Raw genomic sequence first — 16,560 nt, 5'->3', positions numbered from 1 at the left:
TTTCTTAGTTTATTTCTACTTTTTTCCCGCGTGTCTGGGGACCCAGAGCAGGGATCCTTTGTTTACAGTAAGGATCAGCTGTTAGCGCTGCGTCCTGCAGCGGTACTGTCGGCGGACAGACCCGACATTCCCAGCGAGCTGAGGAGGAAAAGACGGGGGTGTCGTGCTGGGAAGGAGCGCCGTCGCCCGAGAAGGAGACGTTATCGACCATCTCTTCCTTCTGTAATCATTGGAAACGTAAGATCTTTGCCCAATAAGATGGATGAGCTCACGTTGCTAACCTGGTCACAGAGGGAGTACCGACAATGTAGCATCATGATGCTAACGGAGTCGTGGCTAACACCGCTAACTCCGGACACGAGCGTGACACTACCGGGATTTCAGATGCTGCGAGCGGACAGGACGAGAGAGAGCGGTAAGAGGAAAGGAGGGGGACTGACAGTGTTTGTGAGCGACAGATGGTGTAACCCTGGGCACATCACTGTGAAAGAACAACTCTGCAGCAGAGACATTGAGCTGTTAGCCGTTAGCATGCGTCCGTACTCTCTGCCCCGGGAGTTCTCGCATGTTATCGCAATAACAGCATATGTCCCCCCCTCGGCCAACGCGGATGCAGCCTGTGACTCTCTCCACTCTGTGGTCAGCAGACTGCAAACACAATCACCGAGAGCCCTTCTCATAATATCAGGGGACTTCAATCATGCCTCACTGGACTCCACACTGCCCACCTTCACCCAGTATGTGACCTGCCCAACCAGAGACAATAAAACACTGGACTTACTGTATGCCAATGCAGAAGAGGCATACAGTTCATCACCTCTCCCTCCACTGGGCAAATCTGACCACAACCTGGTGCACCTTGTCCCTGTGTATGAGCCCTTAGTGCGCAGGGATCTACCAGCCACCCGCACAGTGCAGAGATGGTCGGAGGAGAGCGAGGAGGCTCTTAAGGATTGTTTTGAGTCGACTGTGTGGGAGGTGATCTGTGACGACCACGGAGAGGACATCGACAGCCTTACTACATGCATTACTGACTATATTAATTTCTGTGTGGATAACACCGTACCTACCAGGACTGTACGGTGTTTTTCCAACAACAAACCTTGGATTACCCCAGAAATTAAAGCTGTCCTCAAGCAGAAGAGGGGGGCCTTCAAATCCAAAGACAAAGAGGAGTTGAAAAGGGTGCAGAGAGAGTTGAGGGGACTGATAAGGAATGGGAAGGAGAGCTACAGGCAGAAGATGGAGAACCAGCTTCAACAAAACAACGTTGGTGAAGTCTGGAGAGGCCTCAGAACCATCTCGGGCCACAAACAGCAGAACTCTCTGCCTGGGAGGGATGTGAGATGGGCAAATGAACTGAATCATTTCTTCAACAGATTTGATTCAGCCATGAGGCAGTCTGCAACATCGGCTGCAGACTCACCCACCCCCACTGCTGCTGTTCCACCTCAGACACTTCACACCTCCTCTATTCACCCTGCTCACTCCCCCCACCCCCAACAACAGCATCCAATACACACTCAACACAAGGCTCCAGCCTGTCTCTCTCAACCACCCAGGTTAGGAGGGAACTGAGGAGGATGGCAAGAAGGCAGCGGGCCCAGATGGCATCAGCTCGAGGGTCGTCAGGTCCTGCGCGGACCAACTGTGTGGGGTGATGGAGCACCTCTTCAACCTGAGCCTGAGGCTGGGAAGAGTCCCACAGCTCTGGAAAACCTCCTGTGTTGTTCCAGTGCCAAAGACTTCACGCCCCAAGGACCTCAACAGCTACAGGCCGGTGGCTCTGACATCCCACCTGATGAAGACCCTGGAGCGGTTGGTCCTGGCTCAGCTTCGGCGCCTAACAAGCTCATCACTAGACCCACTTCAGTTTGCCTACCAGCCTGGCATTGGAGCAGATGATGCCGTCATTCACCTCCTACATCGTTCCCTCGCTCACCTGGAGACCGCTGGAAGCACTATGAGAATCATGTTCTTTGATTTCTCCAGTGCCTTCAACACCATTCTTCCCTCGGCTCTGAAGGACAAGCTGGAGAACTCTGGAGTGGACCATCACCTCACTACCTGGATTCTGGACTACCTCACCGACCAACCACAGTATGTGAGGACTCAGGGCTGTGTGTCGGACAGGGTCGTCTGCAGTACGGGGGCCCCACAGGGAACGGTTCTGGCTCCGTTCCTCTTCACCATCTACACTGCAGACTTCTCCCACAACTCCACCCAGTGCTTCCTGCAGAAGTTCTCTGATGACTCTGCAATAGTCGGCCTCATCACTGATTGGGACAACAAGGAGTACAGAGGACTGACTCAAGACTTTGTGGACTGGTGCCAGCTGAACTACCTCCAGATCAATGCCAGTAAAACCAAGGAGCTGGTGGTAGACTTCCGCAGGCACAAGCATTCTCCACTGCAACTACTGAACATCCAAGGTATGGACATTGAGGCTGTGGACAGCTACAGGTACCTTGGTGTTCATCTGAACAATAGACTGGACTGGACTCATAACTCAGACGCCCTCTACAGGAAAGGGCAGAGCAGGCTGTACCTGCTGCGGAGACTCAGGTCATTTGGAGTGGAGGGCCCACTCCTGAAGACCTTCTATGACTCTGTGGTGGCTTCTGCTATCTTTTATGGTGTGGTCTGCTGGGGCGGCAGCATCTCTGCTGGGGACAGGAAGAGACTGAACAGGGTGATCCGAAGGGCCAGCTCTGTTCTAGGATGCCCTCTGGACCCAGTGGAGGTGGTGAGTGACAGGAGAATGGCGGCTAAGCTGTCATCCCTGTTGGACAACATCTCCCACCCCATGCAGCAGACTGTGACAGCACTGAGCAGCTCCTTCAGTGGGAGACTGCGGCACCCACGGTGTGGGACGGAGAGATTTCGCAGGTCTTTCCTCCCCACTGCTGTCAGACTCCACAACAAAGACTTTAACTGAACAAACACACACATCCATACATATGCAATAATACTAAGTGCAATAATCTTTTCTGGCATCGTTGTATTTTTACTCAGTGTATATAGCATTTGTATTCTATTTTTATCTTATTGTATATTTTTATTCTATTTTATTCTACTGTATATAGTATATTATTTTATTTTATTCTATTCTGTACAGTTGTGTACTGTATTTATTCTTATCGTATTCTAATTTTTGCATCATAACTTTTGCACTGTCCACTTCCTGCTGTGACAAAACAAATTTCCCATGTGTGGGACTAATAAAGGTTATCTTATCTTATCTTTATCTTATTACTGATTACTTCCCCAAAAAAGTAATCCCGTTACTTTACTTATTTTCAAAAGTAATTAATTACTTAGTTACTTAGTTACTTTTTAAAAACACGATTTACAACCTGAAGAGGTGATAAAGCGATAGATCTTTCAGCCCAATTCTACTTTTTCTACATAATCCATCATACAAAATGTAATCAAATGGAAAAGTCTCTTTTTTTTACTTGTTTTATCAGTTTTAATCTTTTAACTTTATGCATCAAGCAAAAATTTAATTATATGCAATATTCTCTGACTTGAATAAATTAGTTTAACATTTAAACCTATTTTCTGCACATTCCAGCACATAAAATAAAATATTTTTGTGTTTACACTCACTCTTTCAAATAAATGCAAGTAAAACACAGCAGAAAATAAATAAAGTCAAAGACTCAGCGGTCCTGTTGCTCTATTTTCACCTGTAAAGCAGGAGTGGGGTAGGCGGAGGTTTACCCTGGTGCAGGTGTGCCGCGGTCAGTTGAAGAATCCGCGAGTTTCTCTGTGAATTTCCCATTACGTCGTTGGGCACTCTGAGCTTGCTTGGAAGTTTAGGGGGTTTTTTTTCCTTGTAAAAAGTTTTCTTCCCACGCACAGCGGACGCTAATGTTTTTGTCACTTTTTATGGAATCAAACTCAAAGTAAGGTCAGTACTTCCACGCTTTAAACGCTGCACGCTCATACTGTCTCCCACAATCGATATGTGATCCATTGTTGATCTGCACACAGCTGTTGTCACTGACGGCGCACTCGTCACTGTCGTGAGACATTCTCGCAAAAAATCACAGTTTTAATAACGCAGTAATGCAGCGTTCCTACGGGAAAGTAACGGTAATCTAATTACCGATTTTGCAATAGTAATCCCTTACTTTACTTGTTACTTGAAAAAAGTAATCAGATTACAGTAACGCGTTACTGCCCATCTCTGGTAAGTACATATGTGATCATAGCTTTAGCTTTTAAATGTTTATTCTAGTTAACACAGATCAGGTGGAACAACTCAAATAAAATATCAAAAATATTAAGTGGTCATCGGTACTCAGTTTGTTCAATACTGAATACAATGGAGCACAAATTGTCCATGTCCAAACTGTCACCAAAGTGCAATTTAGACCTGGCCTGTGGTTGTTATCTAAGTGATAACCATCAATTCTACTAAAACAAATACAAAACAAAGAAATTTGACACATTCTGTTGATATCAAAAGCACACTGAACAATTCAGTGTTGTTTTACTGCTGTTCTCTCTTCACTTCTTCTCCTCTGATTCTCTCCACATGTTGCTCTGCATCAGTGCTCAGTTTCCTGACAAAACAAGATTAAATATTGCTAAATATAATAGTATCTCACTACACTTCAACATAAGTGTTTTATTTTTGTAATTGTTTATCTGTTATTTTTCAGACTGAGTCACTGTGACCTGTCAGAGAGAAGCTGTGAAGCTCTGGCCTCAGGTCTCAGCTCTCAGACCTCTAATCTGAGACAGCTGGACCTGAGTAACATTAACCTGAAGGATTCAGGCGTGAAGCTTCTGTCTGAAGGACTGAAGAGTCCACACTGTACACTGGAATCTCTCAGGTGAGATCAAGCATTTTCCTTTCATCAACTGACAGAATTAGCAGATTAATAATAAGGCAGTCCTCTAATAAGAGGAGAAGTGGAGGTGTTTTGAAGGGCAACATACTCTTATGTTAACAAGACAGGAAGTAGTTCCTGGGAACTTCTTCCTTTGTTATTGTCTAAGTAGAAACATGATGGTGAAACAGTGATGAGTTTGCAGAGGTGGATCCACAGCACACAACACAACAATACTGTTGCGTGCTGAAAGCAGACTTCTCACAGATTCTGAGGCTGCAGGTTTCATCACTGTCCAACCAAAATTCACTGAACCAGCGGTAAATGAACGTCCAAAACTAAGCTTCATGTTTAAAAAACAGATGATCAGGGGGATTTGTGTTTACATCTTTTTTGTGTGATCTGCTCACCTGCTGTTTCAGCTGTTTGGTGGTTGTTGAGATGGTTTTGTGAACTTTTAGCTGAGATTCTGACATTTCTGTAGATACCACAAGTGTCTAATTACTTTGTACAGTATGAATGGCCATAACAAGGTTTTTAACAGTAAGAAAAGTTGTAAAACTTCAGAAAATATAGTTAAAAGTCCAAAACCTTCTACGTCTGGTGGCTTGTGGTAAGGAGCAGATCAAACGAGTAAAGAATTACGTTATAATTATAAATGGCTTCAACAGCACATTCAGGTCTGTGAGACTCATTCAGACACTGAGCTGTGGCTCTGTGCTACATGCACATATTTCTGCATCTCTGCCATTCAGACACACTTTATATATAGTTTATTTTATGTAGTATTCAATACTGAACTGTACATTTAGTCTTTTTAAAGGCAGCAAGTTTTATTCAGTGTTTTCATAAAAGCCTTATTTCTATCCATTTACTGCTATTAGGAAGAACACGTGAGGTTTAAGACCTGGACCAGTTTGAAACCTTTTGTCCTCCACAGTGGAAAATGGGTGGAAATAAAAATGGGTCTCACTTTAGCCATCTCCTAATTTTATCAGTTCTACTCTCAGCGTCTTCTGTATATCTCCTGTATAAATGTTGCACTCAGCTTTGTGGTCTCCAATATCACTGAAATGCAGCCAGATGCTGCTCATTTTGCCTTTTCACTCTTTCCTGACACGCTTGCATTTCAGTACAGCTCCCATTTCTCTGTGTACTGGTCTCTACCACTACCCTTGCTGTCTATGGGACATTTCCGTCCTCTTTCACATAATGGTATGATCCCAGTCTGTCTCTTAAAGTGTTTGGCCACATGGTTTGCTCATCAGTAGTGCATTGTGTACTTATTTTAATAGTACTGCCAGTGGCGTGCACAGACATTTTGGGGGGCAAGTGCTCCAGGGGGAAAAAAGGGCACTTTTTGCATATGTGGAAAACCTTTTCTTTTTATAATAAAAAAATCGCACAGGTTAAATGCAACTTTTAACCGGATTATTCGTCCAGAATTGCTGTGCGTTGCTGACCTACAGCAGACAAGAGCTTCTGGACATCTGGACTCACAACTCCAACAGTTTTATCGCTGATCTCCGACTCATCCCAGAGATCTCCAGAACACCGGAGGCTGCCCACTCTCCCCGGCCGGGCGGAAGTGCACGCAGACGGCGCCGAGATCGTAAACAAAGGCGAGGTAGGCACGGAGGGCTACGGGCTAAGCTAAAGCTAACACCACACCGGCTGCCTTTACCCAGTATTTTCCTTGCCAATGTCCGTTCTCTGGCAAACAAAATGGATGAGATACGGCTCTCCATCACTAACAACAGACGGATTATGGACTCAAATGTCATGTTTTTCACCGAAACATGGTTGAACAACAGCTGCCCGGACAATGCTATCAAGTTAGCAGGACGCCACACACACCGAGCCGACAGGCTAGCAGATGACTCCAGCAAGACCAGAGGTGGAGGTTTGTGCATTTATATTAACAATGCTTGGTGCATGAACTCCACTACTACTGAGAGTCACTGCTCACCTAATGCGGAGTTTTTAATGGTCAAATGCAGACCTTATTATCTCCCCAGAGAACTCACTTCAATCATACTCACTGCCGTGTATATCCCCCCCGACGCTAATGCTAGGTTAGCCATGAAAGAACTTTCTGCAGCCATCAACAAACACCAGAATAAACACCCCGAGGCTGCTTTTATTGTTGCTGGCGACTTCAACCACACCAACTTAAAGACAGTCCTCCCCAGATTCCACCAACATGTCTCCTGCCACACCAGAGGAGACAAGACTTTAGACCATGTGTATTCCAACCTGGCTGGAGCCTACAAAGCCACACCCCTCCCCCACATTGGACAATCGGACCATCTCTCCCTGTTCCTCACACCTAGGTATTCACCACTCATCCAACGTGTGAAACCTGCTGTGAGGACAATTAAAGTGTGGCCAGAGGGGACAGAGGCAGTGCTCCAGGACAGATTTAAAAACACAGACTGGAATATGTTCACCCACACAGACCTGGACCAGTACGCCTCATCTGTACTGGATTACATCTCCGAAACCACAGACAGTGTTACCACCCAGAAACGGATCACCATGTACCCCAACCAGAAGCCTTGGATGAACCGGGATGTTCGTCTCCTCCTGAAGGCCCGCAACACCGCCTTTAGGTCAGGAGATACACACGCCTACAGCACAGCCAGGGCTAATCTAAAGAAGGGCATCAAAAAAGCCAAACACCATTACAAAAAGAAGGTAGAAGAACACTTCTCCAACTCCAACCCCCGACGCATGTGGCAAGGACTCCAGACCATTACAGACTACAGGACCACCAAACCCTCCCCCGCATCCTCTGATGTCTCCTTCCTCAACGAGCTCAACAACTTTTATGCTCGTTTTGAGCGAGGGAACCCCACAACCACAACCAAAGCAGACATGACGCCAGACCACCAACCTCTGACTCTCTCCCCCACCGATGTAGGAGCGGTGCTGAGCAGGATCAATGTCCACAAGGCTGCAGGTCCAGATGGCATCCCCGGGCGTGTTCTCAGAGCGTGTTCTGGGGAGCTTGCAGGAGTGCTCACAGACATATTCAATCTGTCCTTGGCCCACGCTGTGGTACCGGCCTGCTTCAAATCCACCTCCATCGTCCCGATACCCAAAAACTCCAACCCATCTTGCCTCAATGACTACCGCCCAGTAGCACTCACCCCCATCATCACTAAGTGCTTAGAGCAGCTGGTCCTAGCACACTTCAAATCCTGTCTCCCCCCCACCCTGGACCCCCACCAATTCGCATACCGCCATAACAGGGGCACAGAGGATGCAGTCTCCATCGCACTGCACTCTGTCCTCTCACACCTGGACAACAACAACACCTACGCCAGAATGCTGTTTATAGACTTCAGTTCAGCATTCAATACAATCCACCCCTCACAACTCATCAGGAAACTGACAGACCTGGGCATCAGCTCCCTCATCTGCAAATGGTTACTGGACTTCCTGACCAACCGCCCCCAACATGTCCGGCTGGATAACCACTGCTCATCTACCATCACAATGAACACCGGTGTACCACAAGGCTGTGTGATGAGCCCTTTCCTCTACTCCCTCTTCACCCACGACTGCAGACCTGCTGATGGTTCCAACACCATCATTAAGTTTGCAGATGACACCACGGTGATTGGCCTCATCAGTGACAACAATGAGGCCGCCTACAGGGAGGAGGTGGATCGTCTGGCTGAGTGGTGCGACACAAACAACCTGCTGCTTAACACCGAGAAGACCAAGGAGCTCATCGTGGACTACAGGAGGAATGCTGACCCACATCCACCCATCCACATTAAGGGGACGGCTGTGGAGCGTGTGAGCAGCTTCAAGTTCCTGGGAGTCCACATCTCCGAGGATCTCACCTGGACGACCAACTGCTCCAAGCTGGTCAAGAAGGCTCACCAGCGCCTCTTCTTCTTGAGGACCCTGAGGAAGAACCACCTGTCCTCAGACATCCTGGTGAACTTCTATCGTTGCACCATCGAGAGCATCCTGACCAACTGTATAACAGTCTGGTACGGGAACTGCTCTGCCTCGGACCGGAAGGCGTTGCAGAGGGTCGTGAAAACTGCCCAGCGCATCGCCGGAGCACCACTTCCTGCCATAAAAGACATCTACAGGAAGCGGTGTCTGAAAAGGGCTGGGAAAATCATCAAAGACCCCAGTCACCCATCACATGGAGTCTTCACCCTCCTGCCCTCTGGGAGGCGCCACAGGAGCCTCCGGACTAAGACCACCAGGTACCGGAACAGCTTCTTCCCCACAGCTGTCAGACTCCTGAACTCTGCCTCCTGACATCTGACCCACGTTAAACTCATGCACTGAACATACACACCCCCACAATGGACAACTGTACCCTCAAACACACAATAATAACATGGACTGAACCACCACTCACAACCACTAGCACTTTATATAGCCTCTGTAGAAACTATCTACACCCTCACTTATCTTAACTGCACTACTGTATAGCTCTGTGTAAATAATCATTCTGTACATTCAATAATCTTTAATCCTACAACTGTTTACAACTTGCATAGTTCCCATTTCTGTATAGCTGTATATCTCAAATTTCTGTAAAGTTATTTATTTCATATTCTGTATAGTTTTTCATATTTATATCCTGTTCATAGCCTGTACATAGCTTGTACTCACTACAGCCTGTACATACTTAGTTATAGAATATTCACAACATACTTCATACCGTGTACATTATAACATACCATAATAGACCCATTTCTGTAATATACTTACATATCTATACTATTGCTAATATATATTGTAATATATCTATATCACTAAAGCACTTCTGGATGGATGCAAACTGCATTTCGTTGCCCTGTACCTGTGCATGTGCAATGACAATAAAGTTGAATTCTATTCTATTCTATTCTAAAGTGACTCTTTTAAAAACATGTCTGCCTGAAATTCACATTTCATTTATTTTGGGGGATTTTAACAGAGAGATAGAACTTTATGAATCCCTCATGTTTATCCTCCAGGGAATCCAGTTTGTAGTAGCAGAACACCGACAAATTTTTACACAGCACAGAATTAGGATATCAAATAAAGGGGAATAAGAGAATATGAATATAAGCATAAATACACTGAACAAAAATATAAACGCAACACCTTTGTTACTGCTCCCATTCCCCATGGGATGGACGTAGAGACCTAAAATTCATTCCAGATACACAATATAACCATCCCTCCCAAACAGTGGTCACAAATCAGTCCAAATGTGTGGTAGTGGGCACATCTGCTATATTGAGATAATCCATCCCACCTCACAGGTGTGCCACATCAGGATGCTGATCTGACATCATGAGTAGTGCACAGGTGTACCTCAGACTGCCCACAACAAAAGGCCACCCTGGAATGTGCAGTTTTGTCTCACAGCAAAATGCCACAGATGCCACAAGCAATGAGGGAGCGTGCAATTGGCATGCTGACAGCAGGAATGTCAACCAGATCTGTCGCCCGTGCATTGAATGTTCATTTCTCAACCATAAGCCGTCTCCACAGGCGTTTCAGAGAATATGGCAGCACATCCAACCGGCCTCACAACCGCAGACCTCGTGTAACCACACCAGCCCAGGACCTCCACATCCAGCAGGTTCACCTCCAAGATCGTCTGAGACCAGCCACCCAGACAGCTGCTGGAACAATTGGTTTGCACAACCAAACAATTTCTGCACAAACTGTCAGAAACCGTCTCAGGGACGCTCAACTGCATGCCCGTCGTCCTCATCGGGGTCTTGACCTGACTCCAGCTCGTCGCCGTAACAGACTTGTGTGGGCAAATGCTCACATTCGATGGCGTCTGGCACGTTGGAGAGGTGTGCGCTTCACGGATGAATCATGGTTCACATTGTTCAGGGCAGATGGCAGCTGAGAATGTCCCAGTTCTTGCATGGCCAGCATACTCACCGGACATGTCACCCATTGAGCATGTTCGGGATGTGCTTGACCGGCGTATACGACAGCGTGTACCAGTTCCCACGAATATCCAACAACCTCGCACAGCCATTGAAGTGGAGTGGACCAACATTCCACAGGCCACAATTGACAATCTGATAGACTCCATGCGACGATGTGTTGCACTGCATGAGGTAAATGGTGGTCACACCAGATACTGACCGGTTCTGGGTCCCCAGACCCCCAATAGCGCAAAAAACTGCACATTCCAGGGTGGCCTTTTGTTGTGGGCAGTCTGAGGTACACCTGTGCATTACTCATGATGTCAGACCAGCATCCTGATGTGGCACACCTGTGAGGTGGGATGGATTATCTCAATATGGCAGATGTGCCCACTACCACACATTTGGACTGATTTGTGACCACTGTTTGGGAGGGATGGTTATATTGTGTATCTGGAATGAATTTTAGATCTCTACGTCCATCCCATGGGGAATGGGAGCAAAAACAAAGGTGTTGCGTTTATATTTTTGTTCAGTGTATATACATATATACACAGACCTCACACAGAGACAGCAGCTACACTGTGTGTGGATGTGATCCAGTCACAGCTGTGGGTTTCAGTCAGTGTGTCTCTAACTTCATGGTCACATTTCAAAGCTTATTGGAGCCAGAAGATGTTCAAGTAAAAGATTTATTGCTGTACTCGTCTACCAGGATAACAGGAGGTTCATAAAGCTGTGTAATACTTCAGCTTTACATCATGGAGTAGTAGTTTATTAAACCCCCCAAAATATGACTATCCAGAGTTGGGACCAGGAAGCAGAGTTGCAGTCTTACACGCCTCTCTGCAGCTTCTCTCCTCCTACTACCCCCCCAAAAACCCATCTCCATAGAGACTGTGTCAGCTTCCAAACAGACAAAAAAACTAAAAACCAGCAACAAACAACTTAAACATAAACAATCACAAAGAAAGAACAATACATTATCCACATCTGAACCAAAGAGTAAAGCAGTGAAATGTGGATTATTAAACATTAGGTCTCTCTCCTCCAAGTCTCTGTTAGTACATGTTAGTAAAAACATTTCTGCATTTTACCCATATTTTATTTTTAACTCAAAATCAAAGATTCCAGATTCTCCTACATGTTGGTTTTGAATCAGATAGGACGACAGATTTCAGGTGGCCCTGTGTCTTTCTCTATTACATTTGCCACTGTGTAACTCAAAGTTATTTAAGGACTAGTTTATTTCAATGGATGAGTTTACTGACTGACGCGCAGAAGAAATAGTTCTTTATGGAGCCTAGATGGTGTGAATGATGAGACCAAAGACTGCAATATCTTGTACCAAAAATATATTGAATAAATGGAGGAAAGGGGAAATGGAACAAAATAATTAACACAACACACAACATAAATGCCCACAATTAAATAATAAATCAATGCTGTGATCTTTCTGTGCAAAAGTCCTTTTTGGTCCTCTTCTTTTTAAAGTTCACTTTTAAGGTATTCCTCCTTAGAGTCCAGCTTCATACAAATGGGGAAATATGTCCGTAATCCAAAGACGGCTAAGTGGGGGAAAGAGGGGAAACAAAGAATGGTCCTACCGGCTCGCCACTTCAATATGAAGAAGATCAATTCAAAGGGAGGGAACAAAACCTGACCTGTAGGTCAGAAAAACGTCCATTAGCACATCAAGTTCGATTCAGTTTACCGGTAAACAAATATATTTTTCTGCAAGCCTATGTAACAATGCAAATCATCATCAACCAATGTACAACAGTTAAATTATTAATTATCTTGGCTACGTAGCTTAATCTATACATTCCAGTAGCGTTCGCTACAAACAATACAAAAACAACAATAAAGGAAAACAGCTGTCTAACAGACAGCATAGCCGAATTCAAGGCAACACATAACAATAATCATTCAATCGCACTTTGTTTCAAAGTAAGCCCATTAAAGTGCTTAAGTAAATAAAAGTGTTCAAAAACAGCGGTTTTTGAACCGGAGTTCTGCTCGCGGTGGGAACGCCGCCGCACAAAGTCATTTTTTAATCGCGAAAACGATCGGCTGGTTACTGACAACCAAAAGGTTGTTTTTGGTAGATATTAAAGATCATGGGTGGGCGGGGCAAATGGAGCAGTTTTCTACAGTCGAGTAAAATTCCAGGAAAGAGCTGGGTGTGGCTTTCCTTTAAATCACATGATCAACAGCTTTAAGATGGAGGCAACTCGCTCAGTGTTTCCTGTTTCATTCTTAGACTGTGGCGATGGTAAGTAGCAGCTTTTCACTTGTTACCTGGCATCTTTTCAGCCACCAATGATAGTCATTGTATGTTATCAACATTTCACTAACTATGTTTTCTCTCATGTTTAAAATAGGCCGACCAAGAGCAAAATAGGTATGTCTGCAGACTCTGCTGTAGCCAAAGTTATCAGATCTCCTGTGTCTTTAAATCCCTAACTGCTCGATCATTATCATTTTAGAAGACAATTTCTCAAAGGAGGTTCAAAACTAATGCCTACAAGATTACCAAGAGGATGGTTCGGGGCTCTTACATGACTCCGGGAAGTCAACACTTGGTGGATGAGGTGTGTTACCTTTGACACTTTAAAGACAGTCCTGTTTATCACTACTAACAATAAGCAAATATGTTTTCACTCAACAGATCCTTCACAGCATGTTGTTTCTGGGCAAAATCAACAACATCCCCTTTTCTCCAGAAGAAATCTTCCCTAATCCTTTTGTTTTGGGTTCTTTAATGAGAAGATATCCCAGGCCTTTAAAGTTGTATTCGACTCAGCTTCCCAGGCGAAGTCCCTTCTCCTGTGTGCTCGACATGGTAAGATAACTCTTCTCACATTTTCAGTCAATCTGACAAACTTCCAGTTTTTAGGAAAGTATAATGCAAAGTGCTTTTTTACTGAGAAATCCAAAGAAAATCCATACTGTACCTTATACTTCAACATATGCTTCTAGCTATACTTCTCCACCAAACACAGAGACTGCAGGAGAGCTGGAGACTTGCTTCAGAATTTGTTAGTTCTAAATAATGTCTAACAGACTCATTATTGGAGATGCTTACAGTCTTCAAGGCGTATATGATGCTGTCACTGTGTAGCTGCTGGATCTGTTAAGTCAGCTCAAAGACTCTAAATTCAGCGTGTTTTGACAGCCCGGCATAGCAAAATAGAAAAAAAAAGGTCAATTAGCAAATTTAATTATAAATTAGTGAGAACAAAGATGGATTTTTGCTTATTGATTTAAAATTAAATAGATTTTTGTGACTTGTTTCACCCCCTATCTTAAAATGTCTAAACCAAAAGCATCCAATGGTCCTGCATAGTTAAATAAGTCAAGCAGCGAAACAAACATGTTGATCAACTTTCTATGAAAAACAACTATATAATCAGGTGCAACACTTTGACCAGATCTGTAACTGTTTTCAGATCGTCCTGCAAAATAACTCAGAGAATGAAGAGCAAATAAAGCAGAGTCTGCAAGATCTCCTCACAGACTTGGACTTAGAAGAGAATAATAAAAAAACAGCTTTCGTCTCGTCCACCATCTGCATTTCTCAAAAATCCCAAACCAACAAATCAGAAAGGTACTGCGGAGTCTCCATGTCCACCAAAGGTCCTAACGCTGGGAAAATTATGATTGCTGCCTCCTGTCTTAGCAAATGGCATAAATATGTATCTGGTGCGGTGATGACCTATTATCCAAACACAGTCCAGAAAGATTACTTTGATGGAACAATTGAAGTACCTGGAAATATCAGGTGTGAGGCTTTTTGTCTCCGTGATGGTGCCAGAATGAAGCCTTGCAGATCATGTAAGAATTTGTTTGGCTTGAACACAGAAGACCTCAGAGAGTGGCCATATGGTAACTGTGCTGAAGCTGAGAGCCTGAGCAATTTGCTTGAAAATGAGAGAGAAGTTGAAACACATGTGGATGAATACTCAGCTGAAAAGGATAACAGGCAGAGAGCTGAGGATGAGGTTGGTAGGGTTCTTAGAACCGTGTTGCAAAGGATTCGGTTTAACTGGACAGGTGAATTTTACAACCCAGAACAAGAGTGAGATTTCATGAAATCATTTGCATTCATCATTCTGATAAATCAAAGATTCTCTGCTCTGACAGCATCTGTGTGGATTTTCTGTAATCACAGAGACGTGTATAAGCATGTTTACTTTCCATCTCCATGTAATTGTCACATTTAATAATTAAAACTGGCTTCTATGGGTTTTTGTTTGTTTGCTTACATATCTAGTGTTTAATGCAATATGAAGCATTATCAGACAGCATTTATTGGGAAGAATCCCATATTTATACTGGTCTGTACCCAGGGTACACAGAAAATAAAAACACATGTTTTCTTATTATGATCCCAACTATAATTTACTTAAGCAAAAGCACTACATGTGTAGTTATAATATTTATAGCAGTTACTGTTGAGCTTTAAATTTATCATCTTAAATGTTTATATGCTGATTATATTGCTTTATATAAGAAAGGCCTAACTCTGAGTACACTCTGTGCCAAAAAGTGCTGACAGGAAACTGCATGCTTTTGCAGAAACGTGCTTTTGCAGCTAGAAAGTGAAGCTGATATATATCAGTTTTAATTAGTTTTTACCAACTGCTTGCTAGGGCAATCCCACGAGTTTGGTGTTTTTGTATTGAACATGATTCCAAGTGCTTTCTATAACACATAGCAGAGGTGCCACAACAAAGACTGAGAAGAGGACAGGAAGAGACAGTGAAAGAGATGCACTCCTTCGCCATTCATGTTAAAGCGTTGCATAGCTTTAATTTTAGAGAGTGTTGCATAACTTTAGTCATTTTTCTACCACAGGTGAAGCCAAGAATTGTGAAGCTCTCTTTTGGCCAAATACCAGAATCTGTAAGAAGAAGAAAAAACAAACAATCAAATAGGTCATTATTAAGAGAACAACAATCTCTTGATGATTATCCACAGTGTCTTTGATAACTCTGAGATACAAACTGTCAAGGATATACACATCCCAGCAAACAATAGCTGTGTTTGACTAAAGCGATTAATAACAAGGACAGAGCTACAATCACTACAGTCAAACATAAAGGGCTTAATCCTGAATCCAAGTCTGAGCTGTGATGCCGTTGGTGCTGAAAGCTGCTCAGATCCTGAAGCTGCACGTTTTGTCTCTCTCTAACCAAACCAGCAGCAAAAGAAGACACATTTCGCTTGACATAAACATTGTCATGAATTCCCTCTTACTTTTGCTGGTTTGCTTCCACCACCATTAAAACACACACAGAAAAACAACACAGCACAGCTCTCTGCCCCTCTCAGTGTACTTTAAGAACACCGTTTCCCATCTCAAATCTCTGTTTTTGGCATTATTCGCTTGCTTGTTATGAAGCAGTCTACCGTTGTTTACAGCCATTTTTTTTTTAATGACTTCCGACAAGACAGCCTCATTTCTGCTGTTCAATACCAAATTTTATTTATTTTTTTCAAATTAAGTGAAACTGCAAAATGCTCTGCTGTGTCTCTATTAAAACCTCTTATTAAAACCTCTGAATCACTTCAGCAGCATCAGCCAATGTACATTTGTTGAGTCGTGGTTCTCGTCTGCTTTTGTTCTACTGCAGAATAATATTTTTAAGGTTATCTACTGTAAAAAGCTAGGCCAGGAAAATCTCCTTCATGGTTTTGTGTTTTATCCTCAGTTACTTTGACACAAAAGCATCTGCTGTGATGCTCACACCTCTGATGAAGTTTCACAAGTGTCAGTACTGATAAATGATCAGAATTAT

At 43.9% G+C, this 16,560-nt stretch overlaps 1 protein-coding gene across 1 annotated transcript; it reads left to right on the top strand.

Moving 5' to 3' along the window:
* Positions 1-315: 315 nt before the first annotated feature.
* Positions 316-14,841, top strand: LOC146634333 (uncharacterized). Its single transcript, XM_085349884.1, has 6 exons — positions 316-415; positions 4,697-4,847; positions 6,387-6,471; positions 13,246-13,350; positions 13,428-13,601; positions 14,209-14,841. The coding sequence occupies exons 1-6, from the start codon at positions 316-318 to the stop codon at positions 14,839-14,841; spliced, it is 1,248 nt and encodes a 415-aa protein (XP_085206010.1).
* The last annotated feature ends 1,719 nt before the right edge of the window (positions 14,842-16,560 follow it).

The sequence above is a fragment of the Diplotaxodon limnothrissa genome, linkage group LG3, assembly GCF_057381915.1.
Source record: "Diplotaxodon limnothrissa isolate DT_005_m linkage group LG3, D_limnothrissa_male_GT1.1, whole genome shotgun sequence".
NCBI classification, from domain to species: domain Eukaryota; kingdom Metazoa; phylum Chordata; class Actinopteri; order Cichliformes; family Cichlidae; genus Diplotaxodon; species Diplotaxodon limnothrissa.
This window is presented reverse-complemented; position numbering and strand designations above follow the sequence as displayed.